The following is a 26,073-nucleotide window of genomic DNA, read 5'->3' on the forward strand; positions in this document are numbered from 1 at the left end:
GGATGTCTCTACTCATTGAAAGTAATCGTTTCCCCAGATCGACCCCTTCCTGCATAACCAAACATAAATGTACAATAGCGTACTTAGTTGTCCCTTACTCTGTACTTTCTTGTCCTGTTCTTGTCCACAGTTCTTTGTTTTTCTTACCTCATTCTCAACTTTCTAGTCAGCTTTAATATTTTGTCATTGTCCCTGCATCTGTATAACCTCCATGATCCTTTCAGATCCTCAGACTAAATATGTTTCATGTTGGAGAATTCAATTGTGAATCAGCGTAGAAGCAGATAATATACAAAATTAAGTCAGAGCTGTTAATCTATCACTATCTCATCGCTGTGTTGTTTTCTTATGCTGGTTTCTACTCTCGTTATTCGTACTTCTGTAATTGTTCTTCAAATTAGGTTGCTTCAATTCAAAGATACAGTAGCATCCACCATAAAAATGTTAAGTAGTTTACCTAGCCTGTCCAACACAGTTGTGACACTAGATGCCAAGTCCTGGCAAAAGAACCAGATTTTAAAACTACTTCTAATTAATTAAATATCAACTTTATAAAATGTCCTCCCCGTCCATTTATTGGTGGTCAGAATTGGTCTCAAAGGTCACATTGAGTCTGATTCAAATTACTGGATACTGACCTCTGCTGAAAGATGGTTTCCAATCCAACCAGAGACACAGACAAACTTTCTCCTTTGTCTTTGTAAAATTCCTGCCTGGCAATACCGAGTCCTGCCCTTAGCTAATCAGTAGGCGTGACCCCAGGTCCTGTTTGATCTATCCAATTGAACTAACTTGTCAAGACTGGATTGTATTAAAAGATGAGAGACGTGCTGCCGAAACTTTTAATCCTTTGCCGTCAGGCTACAATGCAAGAATGCCAAATTTTCAACGATTATGACAGGTGAAAACAATGCTATTTCATTGGCAATGTGATGGGGAAAGCATCAGGGAGCTATAGGCCCTCCAAACTGTTGGATATTTCATAAAAAGGCTCAAGATTTAAACATATTCCTATTGTTTACAGAGAACAGGTCTCTGCATATATATCACTTCTAACAAATGTAAATTTGTAAAAACTTGTTCATGGAATGTTGGAATTGCTGCTTAGGCCAGCGTTTAGTTCCTATCCCAAATTGCCAGACAGGTAGTTAAGAGTCAACCACATTGCCATGGGTCTAGAGCCACTTGGAGTCCAGACCAGGTAAGATTGGCAGATTTCCTTCCCTGAAGAACATTAATGAACCAGATTGGTTTTTAACCACAATTCTCACCTTTAGGCTAACTTTTTAATTCCAGATTTTTTAATGAATTCAGGTTTGACCAGCTGCCATTGTGAGTTTTGAACCCATTGCCCCAGGTGGGTGGCTTAGTGGCTCAGTGGTTCACACTGCTGCCTAACATGCCAGTCGACTGTCTGTGTGGAGTTTGTACATTCTCTCCATGTCTGTGTGGGTTTTCTCCAGGTTCTCTGTTTTCCTCCCACAATCCAAAGATGTGCAGGCTGGGTAGATTAATCATGGGAAATGCAGGGTGATAGGGATAGGTGGGTCGGGGTGGGATGGTCTCTGGAGGGTTAGTATGGACTCGATGGGCCAATTGGCCTACTTTGACACTGTAGGGATTCTATGATTCTAACATTAACATGGGGTTCTGAATGCCTAAGGTAGTGCCATTACCATCATACCACTTGACTGATTATTTTACATTAATTGTTGGCATACACGGGATTGTTCAGTAAGTGCTGACCAATTGTGAATCATATCTAACAGTAGACCTTTGCTGGAGGGAGTGGGCAGTCTGTGCTTTACCTATTACAAACATTGAAGGGAATGTGCTGTTTGATTTGATCAGGCTATTGTTACAGGGTTTGCCTCTGCTTAGATACATGTTCAGTTCTCAAAGCCAAACATCACACGACTCCAGGTAATAGTCCAACAGGTTTATTTGAAACCACAAGCTTTCAGAGCTCCCGCTCCTTCCTCAGGCAGCTACTGAGAGAGAATACATTGGACACAGAATTTATAGTGAAAGATCAAAGGATCATACAACCTAGGCAAATGTATTGAACAAACCTAGATGGCTATTAGGTCTTCACTCAGTTAGAATGGAGGTGTAGATTACAATTGATTAATATGTAAATCTCTGCTCCAAGATAATTTCATGTTTTATCAGAGTAAAGGAATTGTGTTATTTATGGCAAAAAAATCTTAACAAGAATGGATGGAGGAGTAGGTGATGTTGAAATAAAGAGTGGTGGGAAATGGATTGGCAAGATGCAGATTAATGCTGTACTCCAAGAATCTTCCTTCATTCTGATAAAACCTGAAGTTATCTCGGGGCAGTGGCTTGAAAGAAATTCTGGGATTTACATATTAATCAATTGCTGAAATTCATGCGAAGTACCATATCTTTAGCAGAAGCCTTCCTTCTGCCGATTTCGGATTACAAACTGGTGAAACTGTAATGTCTGACCTCCTGGTTCAGCAAGGCAGCTTTTGTGCAGTCTGAGTTCTCAGCCAAAGTACTAAGCCATGCCTTCTCAGAAACCTTGTGCACCATCCAACACTTGCCTCAAAATCCAAAATTCCAGCTTTCTCTGATTTGTTTTGTGTCTGGATTTGGATGGCTTCATGACTAACGCATTTTCCATTTTGACGATTTTCAAGTCCCCACTCAGTAAACTTTTCTCCAGTTGTGACCACTTGCTAGCTTTACCTCAGTTGGCACACTGTTGTTTTAACATTGTCTGAAGTTGGTTCGATAGCTTTCTCCAGTCTCTCACAAGTTTCTCCGAAACACAAAATTCCCTTGCTGTTACACGATTAGTTGTCTTCTCTGCAACTTCCATAGCTTTCAGTTTAAATGCTGCTGTATATATTCTAGGTTTTTTATTCTGGAGGGCATTTTTACACAAAATGATGAAGAAATTTCAAAACCTCAACTAGGCACATGACTGTATTCCATGAGTGCTACAGGGGAATTGAGCTACACACAAATGGAGGTTGTCACCTGACTCTGACCTGATGTTTCTTGAACGTTCACACCAAATTGGTGTGAATTGTACTTCAAAACTTATAATAGCACAAAAAAACTCATTTCCTCACTAACGTTTATGAACAGGATAATACCTGGACTCTCAAATGTTGATCTATTATCTGTGAAGAACTAAGGTTAACTTTTACACAAGATATATGGAAAATTCAAAACTGTTTGGCCAAACATAGGGAAGCAACTGAGATTGACATCTACTTGAGTACTTACGGTATATGCTGTGCTGCTCCTGTTGAAGTTGTTGCCTTTCTCTTTAAGTATAGGAAATGACAGGACTTGGTTGATGTAGTGTGGTGGAAGTAAATCAGGTAAATTAGAAAAGTCTTTTGTAATTCAAATATAGTTTAATGTATAAAAGAAAAATACTGTGGATGCTGTAAATCTGAAACAAGCAAGCAGAATGCCGGAGAATTTCAGCACATCGGGCCAATCTCTGGAAAAAGAAACAGAGTTAATGTTTCGAGTCCAGGAATTGTTCTGAAAAAGAGTCACATTGGATCTGAAACATTAAATCTGTTTCTCCCTCTACAGATGCTGCCAGACCTGCCAAGTTTCTCCAGCGTTGTGTGTTTGTTGTAGTTTATTGGATGTTAGCGACAGGTTCCAGGTTACATTGATAAGCAGACATTGTCACAGACGATCAAATGTTCAGTCTCACTCCTTCAAGATTCTAAGCTTTTCTGCCCACATGTCCGTATGACACCATCGTAATGAATGGTTCTTTTTGCACTCTTCAGTATTAATCTTTTCTGACCCTTTAGACTGATAGAAAACCAAAATGACCAAGTAATCTTTTTGCCTAAAATTTTGTTTGAGGCATAAATATTAACAAGAAAACTTGGGCTAGCTCTCTGCTTCAAAATAGTCCCATGCGATACTTTGGTGTCTACCTAAGAGAGCAGAGCCTCATGTTAAATCCTCATCCATCAAACAGCACCTCCCTCAGCATTGCACTCAGCATCAGCCTCAATTCTTATGCCCAAGTCCAGGAGTGGGACTTAATACACAACCTTTTGGTTCAGTGTGAGAGTGCTGTGCTATGGTTGACACTGAGGTTAGGCCCCGTTTGAGCACCAATTCACACTGGGAGTGCAGGATCACAGATTTACCTCTCAATCTTGATCTCCTCTTTCTCACATTCAAAGTAGGTGATTTTGATATTCTTTCTACCTCCGTGATTTGTTGGTGTTGCCGATTAGGTTAACATTTCTTCCACATTCCTAATTTCCCCCTTCGCAGGTTTTGGGAGCGACCTTGTTGAACTTCAGTAGTTACAGTGTTGCAAAGATACCAACAGTACTGTTAGATAGAGTGTTGCCCAGCAATACTAAAAGAACAGTGATACAGTTCCAAGTCTGGGTGAGGGGACTTGCAGTTGATGCTGTTCCAAGGCATGTGCTGCCCTGGTTCTTCTAGATTCTAAAGGTCATAGGTTTGGAAGGTGCTAACTATGGGGTGTTGGTGAGCTGTTGCAGTGCGCCTTATAGATGATAAACAGCTGCGACTGAGGGACGGCAATGATAGGAATCAGTGTTTAAACATCTGCTGATGATTTTCTTTTGTGTTTAAATGTCACAGGAGAGACAGTTGACAGCACTCCAGGTACGTCCATCAGGACCTACAGCAGGAATAGCTTGTTCCAAGATTCAGCATCACGGCACAATTGAAAGGAAGACACGAGCATTGTTGATCCTTCTGCAGTAAGTTTTCTCTGTATTTTTTTCCAGTGTTCTGTCATTTAAATTAAACAATGCTGCATGGTGACAGCACTGTGTTGGGGATTTAAAGCTGAACAGGCTTTGTCACAGAATTGCCACAGGACAAGAGGAGCTTATTCAGCCCATCATGTTTGTGCCAGCCCTCCAAGTGACCATTTCCCCTAGTACCAGTTTGTTACCTTCTCCTCGTAACCCTGTATATTTTTCCTTTTCAGCTAATATTCCAATTCCCTCTTGAATGGCTCAATTTAATTTTTGTCCTCCCACATTCTCGGGCAATGCATTCCTTTTGGAACCCCTCACACATGAAAACATTTCTTCTCGTGTCATCATTGTTAAATGCCTTACATCCTTGTCCCTTGTTCTCGATCCTTCCACCAATGAAAACAGCTCTTTCCTATCCAATCAGTCCAGACCTCTCCTGATTTTGAATTCCCTCTACCAAATCTAAAACCCTGTCCTTTTTTAATTTGTTCATGAGATGTGGCTGAGGAGCATTTATTGTCCATCCCTAGCTGCCCTAGAGAAGCTGGTGATGAGCTGCCTTCTTGGACTGCTCCAGTCCATTTGATGTAAGGACACCCACAATGCAGTTTTGACATTTTCCCCAGTGACACTGAATGAACAGTGATATATTTCCAGGTCAGGATGGTGAGTGGCTTGGAGGGGAATTTGCATGTGGTGGTGTTCCCATGTATCTGCTGCCCTGGTCCTTCTAGATGGTGGCGGTCACGGGTTGGGAAGGTGCTGTCTGAGGATCTTTGGTGAATTTCTGCAGTGCACCTTATAGGTAATACATTGCTACTACTGAGTATAGGAGGGAGTGGATGCTTGAGATTATGGTGCCAATCAAATGGGCTACTTTGTCCTGACTGGTGTCAAACTTCTTGAATGTTGTTGGAACTGCGTCCATCAGGTATGTGGTGAATATTCCATCATACTCTTGACTTGCACCTTGTAGATGGTGGACAAGCTTTGGGGAGTGAGGAGGTGAGTTAGTCACTGCAGGATTCCTAGCCTCTGAACTGCTCCTGCAGCTTCTGTGTTTATGTGGTGAGTCCAATTCAGTTTTTGATCCTTGGTAATCTTCACGATGTTGAAGAATTTCATCCTCAAATAAGCCTGTTGTTCTCAGTTTACCAATCTAATACAGCAGCTTACGTCCAATATCAGAAACATAAAAGGTAGGAGGAGGCCATTTCAGGCCTTCAAGCCTGCTTTGTTCAATCTACAACCATGGCTGATTATCTAATTCAGTTCCCGGTTCCCACTTTCTCCCCATATCCCTCAGCCCTAATTCTAACTCCTCCTTGCAATCATATTTTGGCCTCAACTGCTTTCTGTAGCAGAGAATTCCACAGGCTCCCCACTCTCTGGGTGAAAACATTTCTCCTCATCTCAGTCCTAAATGGTCTACTCCACATCCCTAGACTGTGACTCCACCGCCTGCTACTAACTGATATATTCTCCTGATTTTCTGCATTCCTTAACTAAACAAAATCAGAGACTGTTTCAGGCGTCTGGGACTGGACTTTGATCACGGACACATTAGCCTGCTTTTTCTCAGCTCCTCAGAGACAGGACATGGCAGCGGGAAAACAGGGAGGAACCGGATGTAAATGCCTCCTTACACATTCCCGCTGCTGTGAACAGCATTCCCTGAGGATGGAAGGGATCAGGATCTACTGTCTGCAACATGGACCAGGGCAGCTAAATGATATGATTAACATGCCTCTCAGTGTGACCTGGCTAATATTCCCCTCCCTCCCAACTGGAGGCAGTCCCTCTGTGGCAGGTCAAGGTCCTTCAGAGCTGCAGACTCCATGCCCATAAAAGATGGTTATGATTCCTCTGATCCAAAATCAGTCTCCAGAAATGTGTCTTCACTGCCCCAAGGAGTTTTAAAGCTTTCCGTCCATCTCAGCTTTAAAATTCACAAAGCCTTCGATAGTGCTTCCATGCTTTCTGCTTTGCTTGTGTTGGCCTCTCATCTATCATCCACATTCTGCCAACGTTACGAACGTGCTTCATGCCAGCTGAATCAGACAAGATCCACGGGTAAGGTGGTCGAGATAAAACAAATCTTCTCACCAGAAGTTATCAAAAGATGCACCTTAAAAACTTCAAATGATGCTGCTGTGACTATTTTCTTTGGCAGATTTTATCTTTCCTGAGACCTGAGCACCATGGACATGTATTGCCCATCCACTGGAGCATAGCAACAGGAGTAGGCCTCCAGCCTGTTCTGCCATTCAATGATGGCTGATCTGTGGCCTAACTACATGTCCCTGCCCTTGGCCCATATTCCCTTTGCTCAACTGAATTTAGCCAATCTCAGATTTAAAAATTAACATCTGATCCAGCTTAGGGTATAGGTTTGCTCGCTGAACTGTAGGTTTGATATCTAGATGTTTCATTACCTGGCCAGGTAACATCGTCAGTGGTGTTTGTCCTCGATGGGGTTCTTGAGGTTTGTGGAGATGTCATTTTCTTTTCGTTTTCTGAGGGGTTGATAGATGGTATCTAGATCTATGTGCTTGTTTATGGCGTTGTGGTTGGAATGCTAGGCCTGTAGGAATTCTCTGGCATGTCTTTGCTTAGCCTGTCCCAGGATAGATGTGTTGTCCCAGTCGAAATGGTAGGTTTTTTTCCTCCATGTGTAGGGCTACGAGGGAGAGAGGGTTGTGTCTTTTTGTGGCTAGCTGGTGTTTGTGTATCCTGGTGCTAACTTTCTTCCTGTTTGTCCTACGTAGTGTTTGTGGCAGTCCTTGCATGGAATTCTGTAGACGATGTTGGTTTTGTCCATGGGTTGTACTGGGTCTTTTAAGTTTGTTAGTTTTTGTTTGAGAGTGTTGGTGGGTTTGAGTGCTACTAGAATTCTGAGGGGTCTCAGTAGTCTGGCTGTCATTTCTGAAACTTCTTTGATGTATGGTAAGGTGGTTAGGGTTTCTGGCTGTGTTTGGTCTGCTTGTCATGGTTTGTTCTTGAGGAATCTGCACACTGTATTTTTTGAGTATCCGTTCTTCTTGAATACGTTGTATAGGTGGTTCTCCTCTGTTTTCCGAAGTTCGTCTGTGCCGCAGTGTGAGGTGGCTCGTTGGAATAGTGTTCTGATACAGCTTCGTTTGTGTACGTTGGGATGGTTGCTGGTGTAGTTAAGTATTTGGTCAGTGTTTGTCGGTTTTCTATATACACAGGTTTGTAGTTCTCCGTTGTCCGTTCTTTCAACTGTGACGTCCAGGAATGTGAGTTTGTTCTCGGTTTCTTCCTCCTTGGTGAACTTTATGCCTGTGAGGATGTTGTTGATGTTAAATGTCTCATCTCTCTTGTTTCGTTTTGTGATGACACAGGTGTCATCTAGTAGCGGACCCAGATTTTTGGTTTGATGGTCGGTAGAGCTGTTTGTCATTGCATTACCACTTCTGCTATGAATCCTGATAGTGGCGATCCCATGGGTGTGTCGTTGATTTGTTTGTAGACTATGTTGTTGAAGGCGAAGTGGATGGTGAGGCACAGGTCCACTAGCTTCATGATGTTTCTGTTGATAATGTGATTGATGGTGGTTGGGGTGTGTGTGATGGTTTGTTCTAAAAGTATGGTAAGTGTTTCCTTTGCCAGGTCAGTGTTGATGGAGGTGAACAGTCCTGTTAAGTCGAATGAGATCATTGTTTCATCTTCCTTTATTTTGGTGTTTTTGATGATTTTTTAGGAATTCGTGGGCCAGGTAATGAAATGTCTGGATATCAAACCTCCAGCTCAGTGAGCAAACCTACACCCTAAACCTCAACCTGAGCTACAAACCTTCACAAACCTTGCATCCGATCCAGCGTCAACTATAGTTTGTGGAAGAGAGTTCCAAAGATCTCCCACCCTTTGTGTGTGGAAGTGCTTCCTCACATCTCTCATTGACAGAATCCCTACAGTGTGGAACACACTTTTCGGCTCAAGAAGTCCACACCAACCTCTCCCCTTCCCCCCCCCCCCGCCCCGACCGAAGAGTAACCCACCCAGACCCATTCCCTGAACCTATTAATCTACATTTAATCCTCAATGATGCACTTAACCTACACATTCCTGAACACAACGGGTAATTTAGCATGGCCAATCCACCCTAACCTGCACAGCTTTGGATTGTGGGAGGAAACCAGAACACCCAGAGGAAACCCACGCAGACACAGGGAGAATGTGGAAGCGCCACACAGACAGTCGCCCAAGGCTGGAATCAAACCCAGGTCCCTGGCGCTATGAGGTAGCAGTGCTAACCACTGATCCACCATGTTGCCTAGTTCAACCTGGCCCCTATTCAAGAATGGAGCTGAAAATGTGTTGCTGGAAAAGCGCAGCAGGTCAGGCAGCATCCAAGGAGGAGGAGAGTCGACGTTTCGGGCATGGGCCCTTCTATATTTTGATCAGATCATCGCTCAACCTTCTAAATTCTGGAGAAGACAGACCTAATTTGCATAATCTCCTCATATAACTTAATCCCTGAAGACCAGGTATCATTCTTGTAAACCTACGTTGTACTCCCTCTAAGGTCAATCTGCCTTCCTAAGGTTTGGTGCCCAGATCTGCCCATGGTATTATAAGTGGGGTCTAAGCAGGGGTTTGCATAACCTCAGCATAACTTCTACGTCCTTATACACCAGTCCACTAGATATAAAGGACAACATTCCATTAGCTTTTTAAACTTTTTTTCTACACCTTATTTGAGTCATTTTAAAGATCTATGCACCGAAGCCCTGAAGTCTCTTTGGACATCCACTGAATTTGACTTCATACCATCTAAGATGTCCTCTGACCTATCCTTTGTTGTTCCAAAACTCTCACTTTCCTACATTGAACTGCACCTGTCACGGTTTTGACTGTTCACTTAGTCTATAAATATCCCTTTGTAATTTTATGCTGTGATCGACATTACCTAATATTACATCATTGGTAAATTTGAATAAATGACTTCTGAGTCGGATAAATAATGTGAGTAATTGAAGCACTAACACTGAACCCTAATTGCCGCTCATCTGAGTGGATTGCTAGGCCATTTCACAAGGGCAGATAACAGCCAACCACACTACAACGGGGCTGGAGTCACCTGTAGACCAGACTGGGTAGGGACAGCAGATTTTCTCCCCTCAAGGATGTTAGTAACAAAATAGGGTTTTACGACAATGATTTTGTGGTCTCCATTTAACTAGTTTTTAATTTAGATTTCAACACCTGCCATGGTGGGATTCAAGCCCTTATTACCAGAACATTCTCTTGAGTCTCTGTATTATTAATGCACTGACACATTAGTAACTTAATTACAAAGTGTTACAGCACAGCAGGAGGCCATTTGGCCCATTGTGCCTGTAGTGGCCCGTTAAATGAGCATCATTCCCTCGGGTCAGTCTCCTGCCTTTTTCCCATAACCTTGCATGTTTCTCTTATCAAAATATTTAACCAGCACCATCTTAAATGCCTCATTTGAGCCAGTATCCATCACATTTCCAGGCAGTGCATTCCAGACCCTAACTACACGCTGAATGAAAATGTTTTTCCTCACATCACCCTTGTTCTTTAGCAAATCTCTTTAAATCTATGTCCTTTATTCTTTTGGAGAGGTTTATCCCTCTCTTCACTAGCCAGTCCACTCACAATTTTGAAAAAAACACCACTTTCACACACTAACCCCATATCCTTGATGTTCTTCATAAATGTTAATTTATTTTAAATAAGCTTTAGTACATTTTGTCACTTGTTCATGCTGGAAATCCACTGCGCTGTCTGACCTTCTACATAACCCGAGGAAAGGTCAGCCTAAGGGAACTGTGAAAGATTGAGCTATAACTGAAATTGCTGCAAGTCCTAAAAAGATCTGACAAGGTCTGTGAAGAGAGGAAGCGGCCAATAAATATTCCATCAGAACCCTCAGGCATGCTGTCCTTCTGTTCTGAGGAACAATCATCAACCAGAAATGTTCACTATGTCTCTGTCTCTCTATCTCTCTTTCCATCTCTCCCTCTATCTACCCCCTCCCTCTCCCCCTCTCTGTATATCTCTATAGCCCTCCATCTCTCTCCCTCACTCTCTCCTCCTCACTTTCTCCCCCCTCCCTCTCTTCCTCCTCACTCTCTTCCCCCTCCCCCTCTCTCTCCCTCCCTCTCTCTCCCTCCCTCTCTGTGTCCCTTCCTCTCTCTCTCCCTCCCTCTCTCTTTCTCTCTCACTCTCTCTCTATGTGTATCTCTCACTCTATCTCTCTCCCATCTCACCCTCACTCTCTTTCTCTCCCTCTGTCACAATCTCTATATCTCTCTCAGTCTCCTTCCCCCTCTCGCTCTGCTCCCTCTCTCTTTCTCCTCCTGCTCCCTCCCTCCCTCCCACCCTCTCTCTCTCTTTCTCTCTACAGATTTAACCAAACCTATTTAGCATATCCAGCATTTTCAGATTTTATTTCAAATTTCCAGCATTTTTGTTTTCATGTCCTACACTTTGACTGGCCAATGAGTTTTTTTTTCCTGTTCTCTCCTCTGCTACAGAAGTCTTAACCGTACTGAGAACTGGACACCCACTCTGAAGACAACTCACTGCCTATGGCTGTCCACTAGAGTGCCTTGATACAACAGCCATGGAAACTCTAATCCTGCCACCACTCTCAATCCCATATGGAGCGGACTCTCACCGGATACCTCCCTGAGTTCACCCTGTGACACTTCAGGATTGTACCTTTACTGTGGTAAAAAGAATTCGTTTTGCCTTAATTTCAGAGACCTTTTGGGAATGGTGACTGATTTCTCTGTACCATTGGCCCATGCCATTCGAAAAGCACTTTGATGTGTTTGCTGTACAAAACTCGTGATTGTCATGTCCGTGATTGTCTTTAACTGGTAGCACACAATTGATGTAATTGGAAGCAAGGTTATTCGTAAGTGATTTGCCAAGTGTATTATCTTAATCAACTGAAAAAGTTGTTGCCAAAAACAACATGGAGGTGTACAGTACCTCTGACATGTTGGTGGTTACTGTCACTTCATTGGGGATTAATCCCTAGAGCAATGACATTATTGAATCTTTTTTAAATGTTATTTTAATGTGCACATTTATTTTCATACAATTTTGATCTCATATTGTAAACTGAATTTACTTTTACATTGAGTTCAAAGAACTTTCAACTGGAATTTGTGGAACGAATATTGCCAATCGATGTATTTTTGTTGCTTTTTAAAAGCAAGTACTTTGTGAAAAGTTATTGGAGAATCGAGCACTTCTCTCGGCTCTCAGAGCAAAGACACTGAAGTGTGAAAATGAAAAGCAAAATCACAATGTCAGAACTTTATCCAAAAAGAATGATTGGCTTGAGAGGACAGGCACTGAGCGGCAATGGTTCAAATCCCAAATAAAACACAGGCATTACAACTCAACAGTCTTCATTCAATAGCATTTATTTATGAATGGACAAACATTGGGTGTTCTATGTTGAAGGAGGATATCTCCTGTACAATACAGATAGTGAACCAGGACAGTGCTTCGGTGAACTTACAATTTGAGTAAATCCCTCAAATCATGATATCTTCCCAGAAAACACCTCCATTTACAACAAGAACAATTCACATTTATATATCACCCTTAATGCAGAAGAGATTGTTTTAAAGGTGCTTCAGCAGTTAAGGGGTGACCAATTTTGAAAACTGCACAAATCTGAATAAATAGGTAGATAGCTCGATCGGGGACACGCTAACAGGATGTGAGGCAGGCAATTTAAAGCTGAGGTGAGGAACTTGACACTCAATTGAAAATTCACAATTCCATAGGGCTGTGGAGGCTCTGTCGTTGATTAGGTTCAGAACAAAGATCGATAGATTTCTAGATATTAACGGTAATCAAGAGATATAGGGATCATGCAGGTGTTGAGGGAGAAAATCAACCATGATCAAGTTGAATTACTACAACACTGATATCTACCCGACAATGTGGAAAATTGCCCAGGTATGTCCTCAAAGAGCAGGATAAATCCAACCCAGCCAATTACCACCCCATCAGTCTAATCTCGATCATCAGTAAAGGTGTCATCAACAGGGCTATCAAGCAGCACCTGCTCAGCAATAACCTGCTCGATGACGCCCAGTTTGGGTTCCACCAGGGTCACTCAGCTCCTGACCTCATTACAGACTTGGTTCAAACATGGACAGAAGAGCTGAATTGACATCAAGGCTGCATTTGACGGAGTGTGGCATCAGGGGGCCCTGGCATAACTGGAATCAGTGGGTATCGGGGCAAACTCTCTGCTGGTCAGAATCATACTTGGCACATAGGAAGATGGTCCTGTTTGTTGGAAGTCAGTCATCTGCAGGGTAGTGTCCTAGACCTGACCATCTTCAACTGCATCATCAATGACCTTCTATCATAAGATCAGAATTGGGATATTTGCTGATAATTGCACAATGCTCAGCACCATTTGTGATTCCTCAGAAACAGTCGATGTTCAAATGTAGCAGGATCTGGGCAATTCCAGGTTTGGGCTGACAAAAGGCTGTTAACATTTGTGCCACACAAATGCCAGGCAATGACCATCTCCAATAAGAGAATCTGATCACCACTTTTGTCAATCAATGGTGTTACCATCCCCCCATTGTCAACATCTTGAGGGTTACCATTGACCAGAATCTCAATTGGATTCGTCATATCCATAATACAAATAATATGATAGCTACAACAGCAAGTCAGAGGCTAGGGTTACTGCAGTGTGTAACTCAATTCCTGACTCACCAAAGCCTGTCCACCATCTATAAGGCACAAGACAGGAGTGTGATGGAATACTGAGCTTAAAAATGTGTTGGAATACTCCCTACTTGCCTGGATGTGTACGGCTTCAATAAGACTCAAGAAGCTTGACACCGTCCAGGACAAAGTGGCCCACTTAATTGGCACCAGATCCATAAGCATCCACTCCCTCCACCATCAATGGTCAGTAGCAGCAGTGTGTACTGTCTACAAGTCACATTACAAAAATATACCCAAGACCCTTAGCAACTTCCAAACACATGACCATTTCCATCTAAAAGTTCAAGGGCAGCAGATACATGGGAACACCACCACCTGCAAGTTCACCTCCAAGCCATTTACCATCCTGACTTGGAAACATATCGCAGTTCCTTCACTGTCGCTGAGTCAAAATCCTGGAGTTGCCTCCTTAATGGCATTGTGGGTCAACCCACAGCAGCGGTTTAAGAAGACAGTTCACCACCACCTCTCAAGGGCAACTAGGGACGGGAATAAATGCTGGGCCTGGCCAGTGACGCCCACATCCCACAAGTGTATAAAAAAAATGATGGAGCAGATTCAAGGGCCATTACTCAAGAGTCCCCAGAAAAACAATTATTAAATCATACCTTCCTGTAGCCACCTAAACAGTCACATATTGTGCACTTTGGGCTATTTCAAGGCCATTCTGGCTTTGTAGCCATCCAGATAAGACAAACAAAACATAAACTAATATGGAACCTTAACTACATTAAAATAACAGCAGCCATTATATTCATTGTTCAGGTCCACCGCTATGGCAGCAATAGAGCTGATTTCCAGGACCCAAGCCTGACCTCAATTATTTTGCTTTTATGCCAATTTTCAGACTGATCAGGAATGCAGAGGCCAGGTCCGACAAAGTTCAGACCTCTCCGAATGCTGATATTGATCACTGTGAGGAAAGTAGTGGCCAACCACACCACACCACACCACGGGGTGTGATTTTCTCTGTATTCAACTCCTCAGCTACACCCTCCCACTGTTCATCCTCCGCTATCTCCCACGCGTAGTTGGGTTGATACTGAGACCATTGTGTGGACTGTCACAGCTTGCATTAGTCAATGGAAAGTCCATGCAATCCCTGTTCTGCCTCCAGGCGGCTTATACCCGAAACACTGATTCCCCCTGCTCCTCAGATGCTGCCTGACCTGCTGTGCTTTTCCAGCACCACACTCTTGACTCTGATCTCCATCATCTGCAGTCCTCACATTCCCCAGGCCACCAAATCTTACAGTATCTGTTATGCACCAGAATTAGTTCAGTGATACAGAAAACAGAAATTACTGGAGAAACTCAGCAAGTCTGGCAACATCTGTGGAGTGAGAAATAGGGTTAACCTTTCAAGCCTGGTATGATCCTTCAGGAGTTTAAACTACTTCTTCAGTTCTGAAGCAGAGTCATATGGTACTTGGAATATTAACTCTGTTTCTCTCTCCACTGTTGCTGCCAGACCTGCTGAGTTTCTCCAGCATTCTCTGTGTTTGTTTCAGATTTCCAGCATCTGCTGTCTTTTGTCTCTTATGATATATACAGGAAGTCTTCTTTTTACAAATGCCTGACTTGCGAATGCTCGTATTTGTAATGCCATCCCATACGGGTTGTAATTTCAGCTCTGGTAAAGAGTCATCCAGACTTGAAACGTTAGCTTGCTCTCTCTCTCTCTCCATGGATGCTGTCTGACCCCCTGGGATCGCCAGCATTTGCTGTTTTCAGTGTAATTTTAGAAATCTGACATAGGAACGTTTTCTGTACTTATGAATGGTTGCTTTATGTTGTCCTGCATTGTGTTCCGACTTGCATACAAACCAACTTGCGTTATGTACTCAGAAATGTCTATATCTGTCTAACGGGCGTCTGGCCGCTGTCCATTGTTGTGGAGCTTCGTGAATATGAATAAAGAAATTGAAATATAGGAAAGTAAATTTTACAGACTAGACACACTTGTTGCTAAACCCATGATGGATAAGGGGAAACATTAGGTATTAGCAGAAATAGTTTGTTTGTTGCAGCATTCAAAATAATTCTATTGATTTTACTTTCCAGTTCTCTATCTGAGAGTGCATTTATTGATCGTACTGTGTGCTTTCTGCTTTCAGCTTTAAACTTGCCTTGTGCTAGTCTAGGGATGTGGTGCCTTCTTCTACTGTCGAAGTTTAAAATTATTTTCCACACGCAGCAACTCGCAAATATTCCACCTTGCCTCGGTCCCCCCAACAGTACCCCCTAGAATGAATGCCAAATTTTTTGTTCCTCTTTATCTGTTAGAAGATTGGGAATCCAGTCTTATGAAGCGTCTCTGTACAATCTGCAATATTTTGATTGTATCTCAGCGACCAGAGCATGACCCTGAAACTCAGGGTATTGCTGGACCTGAACAGTGTACAGTGTATTCAAGGCTGCTATGTGTAGAATATTAGGTTGTTTGCAGCACAAATGGAGGCCATTTGGCCCATCATATCCTTTTTTTTTCTTAAGAGGTACTCAGCTGGGTTACACCAGTCCCCTGTCTTTTCTCCCTCTCTCACACTCATAACTCTTTAAAAAAAGTCCAACCTGAACCCATTCAAGTGCAGGAAATGATCAAGCTTCACAATATGATGCACCTTAACTTGCTTTTAATGGTAATGACTGCCCTCTTCTTCAACAAGAACATTAACTATGGGGAACAGGCAAGAAGTGGGAAATGTTGAATTAGCCATGATCGTATTGCATAGTGGAATAGGCTCAAGTGGCCAAATGGCATACTCTTTTCTATTTCTAATGGTTAAAATGTGGGATGAGGAGGAACAGGAGTGTTCCTTGAGTGTCATATTAAGTCAGGCAGGCAATGTTTGCCCTGTTCCTGATCTACTCTCCCATCTTTTGGCTTGGGACTCTCAGGAGCATTGAGCCATCACCCGGCCACCAATTACCCATGATTGGTGCACTTCCTGCTGAGGTATAGTTAGCAGCTCCAGTGTGTCAGCCACATCCTGGCAATGTAAGTGAACTGACTTTGTGTGACTCCTTGCAGCATTTGTTGTCACCAGTGGGTGTAATCAGACCAAACCAATTACTCAGGCTTGATTTCAGTCTATTCTCTTCCATCCTTTCTCAAGTTTGAAAACAATAATTCTCCTAATCTCCTTTGTTCAGATGAAAATGGCCACATTTTTCCAAACCTCCACGTTTGTGCTTCTAGATTGTGACCAAATAAAAACTGCAGATGCTGGAATCCAAAGTAGACAGGTGGGAAGCTGGAAGAACACAGCAAGCCAGGCAGCATTAGGAGTAAAAAGTGAGGTCTGCAGATGCTGGAGATCAGAGCTGAAAATGTGTTGCTGCACTTTAACCAGCAACACATTTTCAGGCAGCATTAGGAGGCAGAGAAGTCGACATCTCAGTCCTGAAGAAGGGTTAATATACCCAAAACATTGACCTCTCCACCTCCAGGTGCTGCCTGGCTTGCTGTGTTCTTCCAGCCTTCTGCCTGTGTATTCCAGATTGTGACCAGCATCTTAGTGAATCTGAATTATGAAGACAGTGCTGAAGAAACTCAGTATATCCAGCAGCATCTGTGGAGACAGAAACAGAGTTGCCTTTCTGGAATTTAAAGAAGTGTCAGTTGGACTCAGAACTCTGTCTCTTGCTCTGTATCAGAAGCAGCCAAACCTTCTGAGTTTCCATGGCATTTTTTGTTTTTGTTTTGATTTCCAGCATCTGCAGTGTCTTGCTTTTATCTTAACGGACCTGTTTTGTGTCCTTTCTAAGACTTCAATAATCTTCCTAAAACTTCACATAGTACTCCAGCTATGGTGTTACTGTGGTTTGTACGGATTCCCCATCACATCTTGACTTTTATATAACTCTGTTTTTGTGTGAAACCAATTTTCCATTATAAGACATTACAATCAACGACTCAAATGAATGATGTTTTGTGAACCAAAATCCTCAATCCCTCTACATTTCTGTCTCGCTCTCCACCCACAGTGTACCACTTCTCATTTACAGACAGACTTACATCTCTACTTGTTGCCTATTCTGCCACATCACATTCACCTTTCTTTGATCCTCAGAAACACCGTTCCAATAATACTTTCATATGTCAACACCAGCCCTTCAGTAAACAATGTTTGTATCTTTTCACCCTTCGACATCCTCATTCATAGGCAATCAATTGTAAATCCACCTTAAAGTCACCATCATATTCAGACTGCTCCCTTTTGTATTTATTTCACTTGGGTGACTTTTATTTCAAATTTAACTCACGGAAGTGGCCCCTTAGTAGTATTGAATCTACTTCAACATAACACAAGCTCTTCTTTTTTAGGTTTGTGCACGCTATATGTGGGTCTTCTTAATTTTACACTGTGCCTTCATGGTACCTGATTGTAATTTACGCTGTACACTTTTCTTGACCTTTCTAAAGTGGAGCATTTCCACTGACCTGTCATTATTTGCATTCTCAGATGTAAAGTTGCTGCCTGGTCCCAGGTGAAACTTTACACTGTTCGCAGGCTTTGGTGAATAAACTGCCCTTTTATGTGCTCGCTTTATTTTAATCTGGGTTCATTTGACTCTCTCATGTCCTAATATGAATGGAAGCCATGATTCTTTTGAATGTCATCTCTTCCAAGCTCTGATGCCTAACTTTATTTATTTTATCGGTGCTAACATACTCTGAAATGGTTACCCGTGCATCAGGCTAGATATTTTCTATTAGTACAAAACAGTGTTATGCTGAATGCTGAACTCAGCCAATCTAAATTGGCTCTATTGAGTGGATTTAGCAATGATTGAATTTTGAGCTAATGTAGATTTCAAATTCCCTCTCCATTGGTCATGAGATATACGTGTGTGTGTGTGTGTGTGTGTATGCAATGTCTGTGTGTGTGTGGCCATCTGCGTTTATATGTTTGTCTGTGTTTATGTGTCTGTGTGTGTGTATATGTGGTCTGTGTGTATGGCTGTCTGTGTTTTTATTTGTGGTCTGTGTTTTTGTGTGGACTGTGTTGGTGTGTGTGTGATCTATATGTGTGGCTGTCTTTGTTTGTGCGTGTGGCCCATATTTGAACGTGTGTGTATTTGTGTGACTATCTGTGTTTATGAGTGGTGTGTGTATATGTGTGTGTGTCTGTCTCTGATTGTCCGTGCCTGTGTTTGTATGTATGGTCTCTGAGTTAAAAATCACACAACGCCAGGTTATAGTCCGACAGGTTTAATTGGAAGCACACTAGCCTTCAGAGCATCTCTCCTTCATCATGAAAGAGCACCCCTCCGAAAGCTAGTGTGCTTCCAATTAAACCTGTTGGACTATAACCTGGTGTTGTGTGATTTTTAACTTTGTACACCCCAGTCCAACACTGGCATCTTCAAATCATGGTCTCTGAGTGTTTGTATACATGCACCAACTGCGCTGTGTTTTAAAGAATTCCCCCTATGTGTGATTGCTTGTCCTATGTGCCTTAATGGGAAACTTTATAGCCTGTGGAAGACAGCCTTGGTCTGACTTGGTCAGCAGAGAAATACTTCTGTTATGAATCACCAAGAAAATCTGTGAGTTTTAGGACAGATGTTAGGAGTAGATTCTTTACTCAGTGAGTCGTGAATTCATGGAATGCTCTGCCAGTAGCAGTGGTGGACTCTCCCTCTTTATGGTCATTTAAGCGGGCATTGGATAAGCATATGGAGGTTATTGGGCTAGTGTAGGTTAGGTAGGCTTCAGTTGGCGCAACATCGAGGGCCGAAGGGCCTGTACTGCGCTGTATTTTTCTATGTTCTATGTTTAAACATCACTCACACTGTAATTATACTTTCAAGACCCACATGTTAAAAATCCCCACCACCATACCCCCACTGACAGTGATCAGCATGTCCACATCTCCAACCCAATCCAATGGTCAAATTGTCCCTTATTTCATTGGAGTTGGTTACCCTGGTGAAAGTGTGCATATGTGAGGTATCTTGTGACATCAGTGTGCAGTCAGTATCTGCTTTCCTTTGCAATTTTAACAGTTAGTTTAAGGAATCGTTTTAAGTACAAAAATTCACACAATCCAAACAGAATATTGTTAAGAAAAGTCAGAGTGCCAGAGTTGAGTGATTTATGGGGGATGTCATAAACTCAAATGTTGCTCAATGTTCCTTTGTTTCCTGGCCTGTACGGTCCGATGTAGCCCTCAATCTCCACAGTCACACCAACCTCTAGAGACATTGCAGGGTTTGTTGATCACTCCTCCAACTGTTGATCCATGACTTGATCACAGTTGGTCACCAGACACGGGTGCTTGTAATATGTGTCTCACCTGCTCCAAAAAATGGTGTTTGAAATATTTTAATTTTGGTGCTTGAGTGGTGCAGTTTTGAATGGATGGATTTAGCAGTACTGTACATTCGTAGGATTCAATTGCTGCATGGATTCTTCAATTAAAGGAAGTGGAGCAAAATAAATTACTGAGGAATGATAGTATAGCTGTAGAACGACACAGACCTCTATGCACACAGAGAGAACAAAGGATGTGGGGATAAGAAAGGAAAATAGTCTTAAGATAGGCAATCAGCCATACTTCAATTGAGAGACAAAACAGATTTGAGAAGCCATACAGTTTGCTCCTGCCCCATTTATTTACATTCAAGGAGTGCAAAAAGCATTTCTTTCAAATGTTATTGAATAAAGCTGTTGTAACAGGAAAGGTATAAGTGACACTGTCTGCCAGTTTAATCAGGTAAACTGCCCTATTGGACAGTGTGCAAGGCAAAATCAGCAAAGGTGCTGACAGGTATGAATCAGACCAATATTACACCCAACCCAGTCCAAAAAACTTCCAGCTCCCAACTCCTATTATGCCAAACTCAAAATGTTAACCTTGTTCCTCTCTCCACAGAGTTTCTCTGAGTTTCTTTTAAATAATTGGATTTATTCAGAATCAATGTCTCTTAAAGGTTTACTTCATCCTAGCTATGAGACATAACACAACAGAATTAATATATCCAGGAAACTTTGCTTTCTTAAAATAAATTCTTCTGAAAGATTGAACAGATTTTGAGGTATATCGGTTCATCCATCTACGCATACTAATATTTCAGAAGCATTCCCCTGAACTAAACATTGCGTTGGCGAGTACGCCATGTCGTGTGCGATGTTTCTTTTGGAGAAATCAAACACAGACAAAAATAATCGAATTCATCCCTCATAATCAAGTCCCCACGTGAACATTGAATGATATTCTGTGATAAAAGCTGTTTTAATAATGTGCCATATCTTTCTAATCAAAGTCTGTATTGAGAATCAAGTATTGTAACACGTTTTAAACTATATATGGGTTTGGAAAATAAAGTGGATGTACATGAAGCTGAATTGAGTTTGCAGTGGTCACATCATTTGAGTCCTTTTCTTTGAGACTGTTCTTTAAAATGAGTTCTTCTTTAAACAGGCTGGAGATCGTTTGTGCAGCTAGAATAGCCTTTAATTGTCATGTGCAGTCAAATGAGTGCAGTGAAAGGTTTGTAGTGTCGTCTCTCGGTGCCATCCTAGGTACAGGGTACCTCGGTACAGATACTTTAAGTGTTGTTACAGAATTGAAATAGTAAAATAAAATAGATAGCCTGGGAATACAGAGTTTTAAAAGACTAAAATGAGAATAAAAAGGATCTTTAAAGTATTCAAGTTATAGTCTTTTTTCACAGATTCCATGCCTTCCGGCCTTAGAACACGATACTTTTAAAGCTGTCAAGTTGGGCTATTGTGGTGCAATGGGAGGTCCAGTTCAATTCTCACCTGCTCCAGAGGTATGTCACAACATCTCTGAAAAGTTTGATTAGCAACTATCTAGAAGCTATCAAGCCTCAAAGGTGATAAAGTTGGGCACTAAACTGAAATATAGTACAGGTGACATTTTGATAGAGGAGTTGGAATGGTCATCTGGATGTTAAATTGCTGAGTGCTCACTAACAAAGCTCCACGACATGTTGATGGTGGACCCAGCTGCACCAGTGCCCTTTCCTGATCAGCTGACTGGCAGCAAGATCAGAAGGAGAAGCCAGTAATGTTTGTGATTGACCAATACTGGTCTAACCCATGTTGTACACCTCAAAACGGGGCTCCAGTAGAGGCAGGACTTTCATTCCCAGCGTTACTGGGGTGGTTTATTTTGTCTCTTGCGTCTGGGAAGTAGACATTGTGAAGGACTTTGCACCTACTCACTGTAGTTATTTCAGTTTTGAAGGCTTGCTTGGTGTTGGATGTTTGGAAAGAAATTTTAAGGGCTTTCTGAGGCACAGTGGAAACACTTTGCCGACAATATTTATTCCAGGATATCGCTGAGGACGTTAGGATGTGTGTCGTGCATGAGAGGAGGCACTGGGAGAAAGGGAATGCTTGATGGAATTTATGAAGAGTTTGCTCCGGTCGGCAGGAGGAATGGGAGGAGGGTCTGAGACCAGACATTGCAGCAGCAGCTGGGTGGAGGGAGTAAGGTGGAACTCCTCTACCCTTTCCCTCAATACCATAAGTGTCATCTCTCTGAATCAGTGCTACCTCACCTTCCCTCGCCCCCTGAGCTATCCCAAAACCTGCTGCCCTGTGTGCCAGCCAACCAGCTGCACTCCCTCCACAGAAAGGGACCCAGAGCAGACATTGACTGATCCACAAAAATTATGACTGGTCGGTCGTCGAGTGGAAAAACCCGCATTAACACTTTGAGAAGAGTTCAAATTCTGTAATCAGTGGTAAGGACCAAAGTGATGTGTTCAATCCAGGCTTTATTCTCCTGCTCCTCGGATGCTGCCTGACCTGCTGCCCTTTTCCAGGGCCACACTTTTCAACTCTGACTCTCCAGCATCTGCAGTCCTCACTTTCTCATTTGAAACCAGGCACCCTTACACAGAGCTGAAAATGTGTTGCTGGAAAAGCGCAACATGTCAGGCAGCATCCAAGGAACAGGAGAATCGACGTTTTGGGCAAAAGCCCTTCTTCAGGTCTCCTGTTCCTTGGATGCTGCCTGACCTGCTGCGCTTTTCCAGCAACACATTTTCAGCTCTGATCTCCAGCATCTGCAGTCCTCACTTTCTCCTCGAAGACCCTTACACAGTGCCCACTTCCCACCTGTTCTCAATCTTTCCCCGAAACAGCCTGCACTGTCCCATTACTGTGCTGTCGTGTCCATTGCTCCGGATCTGGGTGACTGACAGTTTTGTGGACGGCTAGCTTTTGGAAGTGGTCATCCCACAACTGAAGAGTGTGTAGAGAGGGGGATGAGTGACCACTGGACAGTGAAGCCGGAACAGGCAGTCAGTGCACGTATCCCCCGAGTGCCTCGACCACAACGTTTGTCATGTTTGAAACAAACAAACAACAGAAATTGATGCAAAAATATCAGGAGATCTGGCATCACCTGTGCACAGAGAAAACCGAGTTAATGTTTTGAATCCTGTGACTCTGTGTTAATTCTGAAGAAGTTATATCAGACTCGAAACATTAATTCTGTTTGCCCCGCCACAGTCTCTGCCGGACCTGCTGAGTTGCTGAAACCATTTCTGTTGTTTGTTTCAGATCTCCAGCAGCTGTTTTATGGTATTTCTGCTGGTAATGTCGCTGGTCAACAATCCAGCGGCCCAGGTTATTGTTCTGAGGATGTGGATTCCAATCCCACCAGGCAGACAGGAACGTTTTAATTTTTTTTTAAATCTAAAATTAAAACAGTTGGTTTATTAGCGACTGTTGTTGATTGTTCTAAAAACCCAGTTGGTTCACTAATGTCCTTTAGGGAAGGAAATCTGCCATACTTACCCAGTAAGGTCTACATGTGACTCCAGACCTCCAACCATGTGGTCGACTGTTAACTGAAGTAATTCAGCAAGAAACTCAGATCAAGGGGTATTTCGGGATGTGAACACCCAAAACCCAAATACAGACTAAACAGCCTGTGTTCAGCTCTTAGCACTGGTTAAAGTGGAAATTCCTGCAGGGACTGTTTGGGAACAAGTCATAACAGAGACGTGGGTTTCTCAGGGGCAGGAATGGTTGCTGGATGTTCCAGGGTTTAGAATATTTAAAAAGAATAGGGAGGGGGGAAAAAGAGGAGGGGGTGCAGCACTACTAGTCAGAGAGGGTATCACAGCTACAGAAGTTACCATTGTCGAGGAAGGTCTGCCTACTGAGTCAGTATGGGTGGAAATTAGGAACAGCAAGGGAGCAGTCACCTCGTTAGGGTTTTACTACAGGCCCCCCAATAGCGGCAGGGAGATTGAAGAAAGCATAGGTCGGTAGATTTTGGAAAAGTGTGAATGTAGTAGGGTTATTTTAATGGGTGACTTTAACTTTCCCAATATTGATTGGAACCTCCTTTGAGCAGATGATTTGGAAGGAGCTGTTTTTGTAAGGTGTGTTCAGGAGGGTTTCCTAACTCAGTATGTTGACAGGCCGACTAGGAGAGAGGCCATTTTGGATTTGGTGCTCGGCAATGAGCCGGGGCAGGTGTCAGATCTTGCGGTGGGAGACTATTTTGGTGATAGTGACCACAACTGCCTCACATTCTACATAGCTATGGAGAAGGAGAGAAGTAGGCACAATGGGAGGATATTTAATTGGGGAAAAGGAAACTATGATACTATCAGACGTGCGTTGGGAAGCATGGACTGGGAGCAATTGTTCCATGGAAAGGGCACTATAAACATGTGGAGACTGTTTAAGGAACAGTTGTTGCGAGTGATGCACAAATGTGTTCCTCTGAGACAGGCAATAAGGGGTAAGATAAAGGAACCTTGGATGACAAGAGTGGAGGAGCTTCTCATCAAAAGAAAGAAGGCAGCATACGCAAGGTGGAGGAAGCAAGGGTCTTGCTCAGCTCTAGAGGATTATAGGCAGGCGAAGAAGGAGCTCAAAATGGTCTGAGGAGAGCCAGGAGGAGGCATGAAAAAGGCTTGGCAGGAAGGATTAGGGAGAATCCAAAGGCATTTTTTATACTTATGTGAAGAATAAAAAAATGATCAAAAAAAGAGTAGGGCCGATCAGGGATAGCATAGGGAACTTGTGTATAGAGTCTGAGGAGGTTGGGGAAACCCTAAATGAGTTTTTTGCTTCTGTCTTTACTAAAGAAAAGGACCTTGTAGTGAATGAAACCATTGAGGAGCAGGTAAGCATGCTGGAACAGATAGAGATTAAAGAAGTGATGTGTTGAAATTTTGACAAACATTAAGATTGACAAGTCGCCAGGGCCAGATCAGATTTGTCATCGGCTGCTTTGGGAAATGAGAAATGCAATTGCTTTGCCACTTGCGAAGATCTTTGCATCCTCGCTCTCCACTGGAGTCATACCCAAGGACTGGAGAGAGGCACATGTAATTCCTCTCTTCAAGAAAGGAAATAGGGAAATCCCCGGCAATTACAGACCGGTCAGTCTCACGTCTGTCATCTGCAAGGTGTGAGAAAGGATTCTGAAGGATAGGATTTATGACCATCTGAAAGAGCATGGCTTGATTAAAGGCAGTCAGCACGGCTTTGTGAGGGGCAGGTCATGCCTCACAAATCTTATTGAGTTCTTTGAGGATGTCACTAGACAAGTTGATGAGGGTCGAGCGGTGTATGTGGTGTATGTGGACTTCAGCAACGCATTTGATAAGGTTCCCCATGGAAGGCTCATTCAGAAGGTCAGTAGGAATGGGATACAGGGAAATTTAGCTGTCTTGATACAGAATTGGCTGGTCGACAGAAGACAGCGAGTGGTAGTGGAAGGAAAATATTCTGCCTAGAAGTCTGTGGTGAGTGGTGTTCCACACGGCTCTGTGCTTGGGCCTCTACTCTTTGTAATTTTTATTAATGACTTGGATGAGGGGATTGAAGGATGGGTCAGCAAGTTTGCAGATGACACAAAGGTTGGAGGTGTCATTGACAGTATAGAGGGCTGTTGTAGGCTGCAATGTGACATTGACAGGATGCAGAGATGGGCTGAGTGGTGGCAGATGGAGTTCAACCTGGATAAATGTGAAGTGATGCATTTTGGAAGGTCGAACTCGAAACTTGAGTACAGGATTAAAGACAGGAATCTTGGCCAGGATTCTCGGCAGTGTGGAGGAACAGGGGGATCTTAGTGAGCAGGTATATAGATCCCTTAAAATTGCCACCCAGGTGGACAGGGTTGTTAAGAAAGCATATGGTGTATTGGCTTTCATTAACACGGGGATTGAGTTTAAGAGCCGTGAGATCTTGTTGCAGCTCTATAAAACTTTGGTTAGACCGCACTTGGAATACTGTGTCCAGTTCTGGTCGCCCTATTATAGGAAAGATGTGGATGCTTTGGAGAGGGTTCAGAGGAGGTTTACCAGGATGCTGCCTGGACTGGAGGGCTTATCTTAAGAAGAGAGGTTGACTGAGCTCGGACCTCTTTCATTGGAAAAAAGAAGGAAGAGAGGGGACCTATTTGAGGTGTACAAGATAATGAGAGGCATAGATAGAGTTGATAGCCAGAAACTTTTTCCCAGGGCAGAAATTGTTAACACGAGGGGTCATAGTTTTAAGCTGTTTGGTGGAAAGTATAGAGGGGATGTCAGA

The 26,073-nt window shown here is 42.9% G+C and overlaps 1 protein-coding gene across 1 annotated transcript in view; it reads left to right on the forward strand.

Annotated features, from left to right (window-relative positions):
- The window catches only part of LOC132832192 (rab effector MyRIP-like), a 378,098-nt gene extending 366,539 nt beyond the window's left edge, over positions 1-11,559 (forward strand). Inside the window, exons 16-17 of the mRNA XM_060849963.1 lie at positions 4,630-4,751; positions 11,285-11,559. Coding sequence (XP_060705946.1) covers positions 4,630-4,718 — 89 coding nt within the window. The 3' untranslated portion in view covers positions 4,719-4,751; positions 11,285-11,559. The remainder of the gene's footprint in view (positions 1-4,629; positions 4,752-11,284) is intronic.
- The last annotated feature ends 14,514 nt before the right edge of the window (positions 11,560-26,073 follow it).

This window comes from Hemiscyllium ocellatum, chromosome 34, assembly GCF_020745735.1.
Source record: "Hemiscyllium ocellatum isolate sHemOce1 chromosome 34, sHemOce1.pat.X.cur, whole genome shotgun sequence".
Taxonomy (NCBI): domain Eukaryota; kingdom Metazoa; phylum Chordata; class Chondrichthyes; order Orectolobiformes; family Hemiscylliidae; genus Hemiscyllium; species Hemiscyllium ocellatum.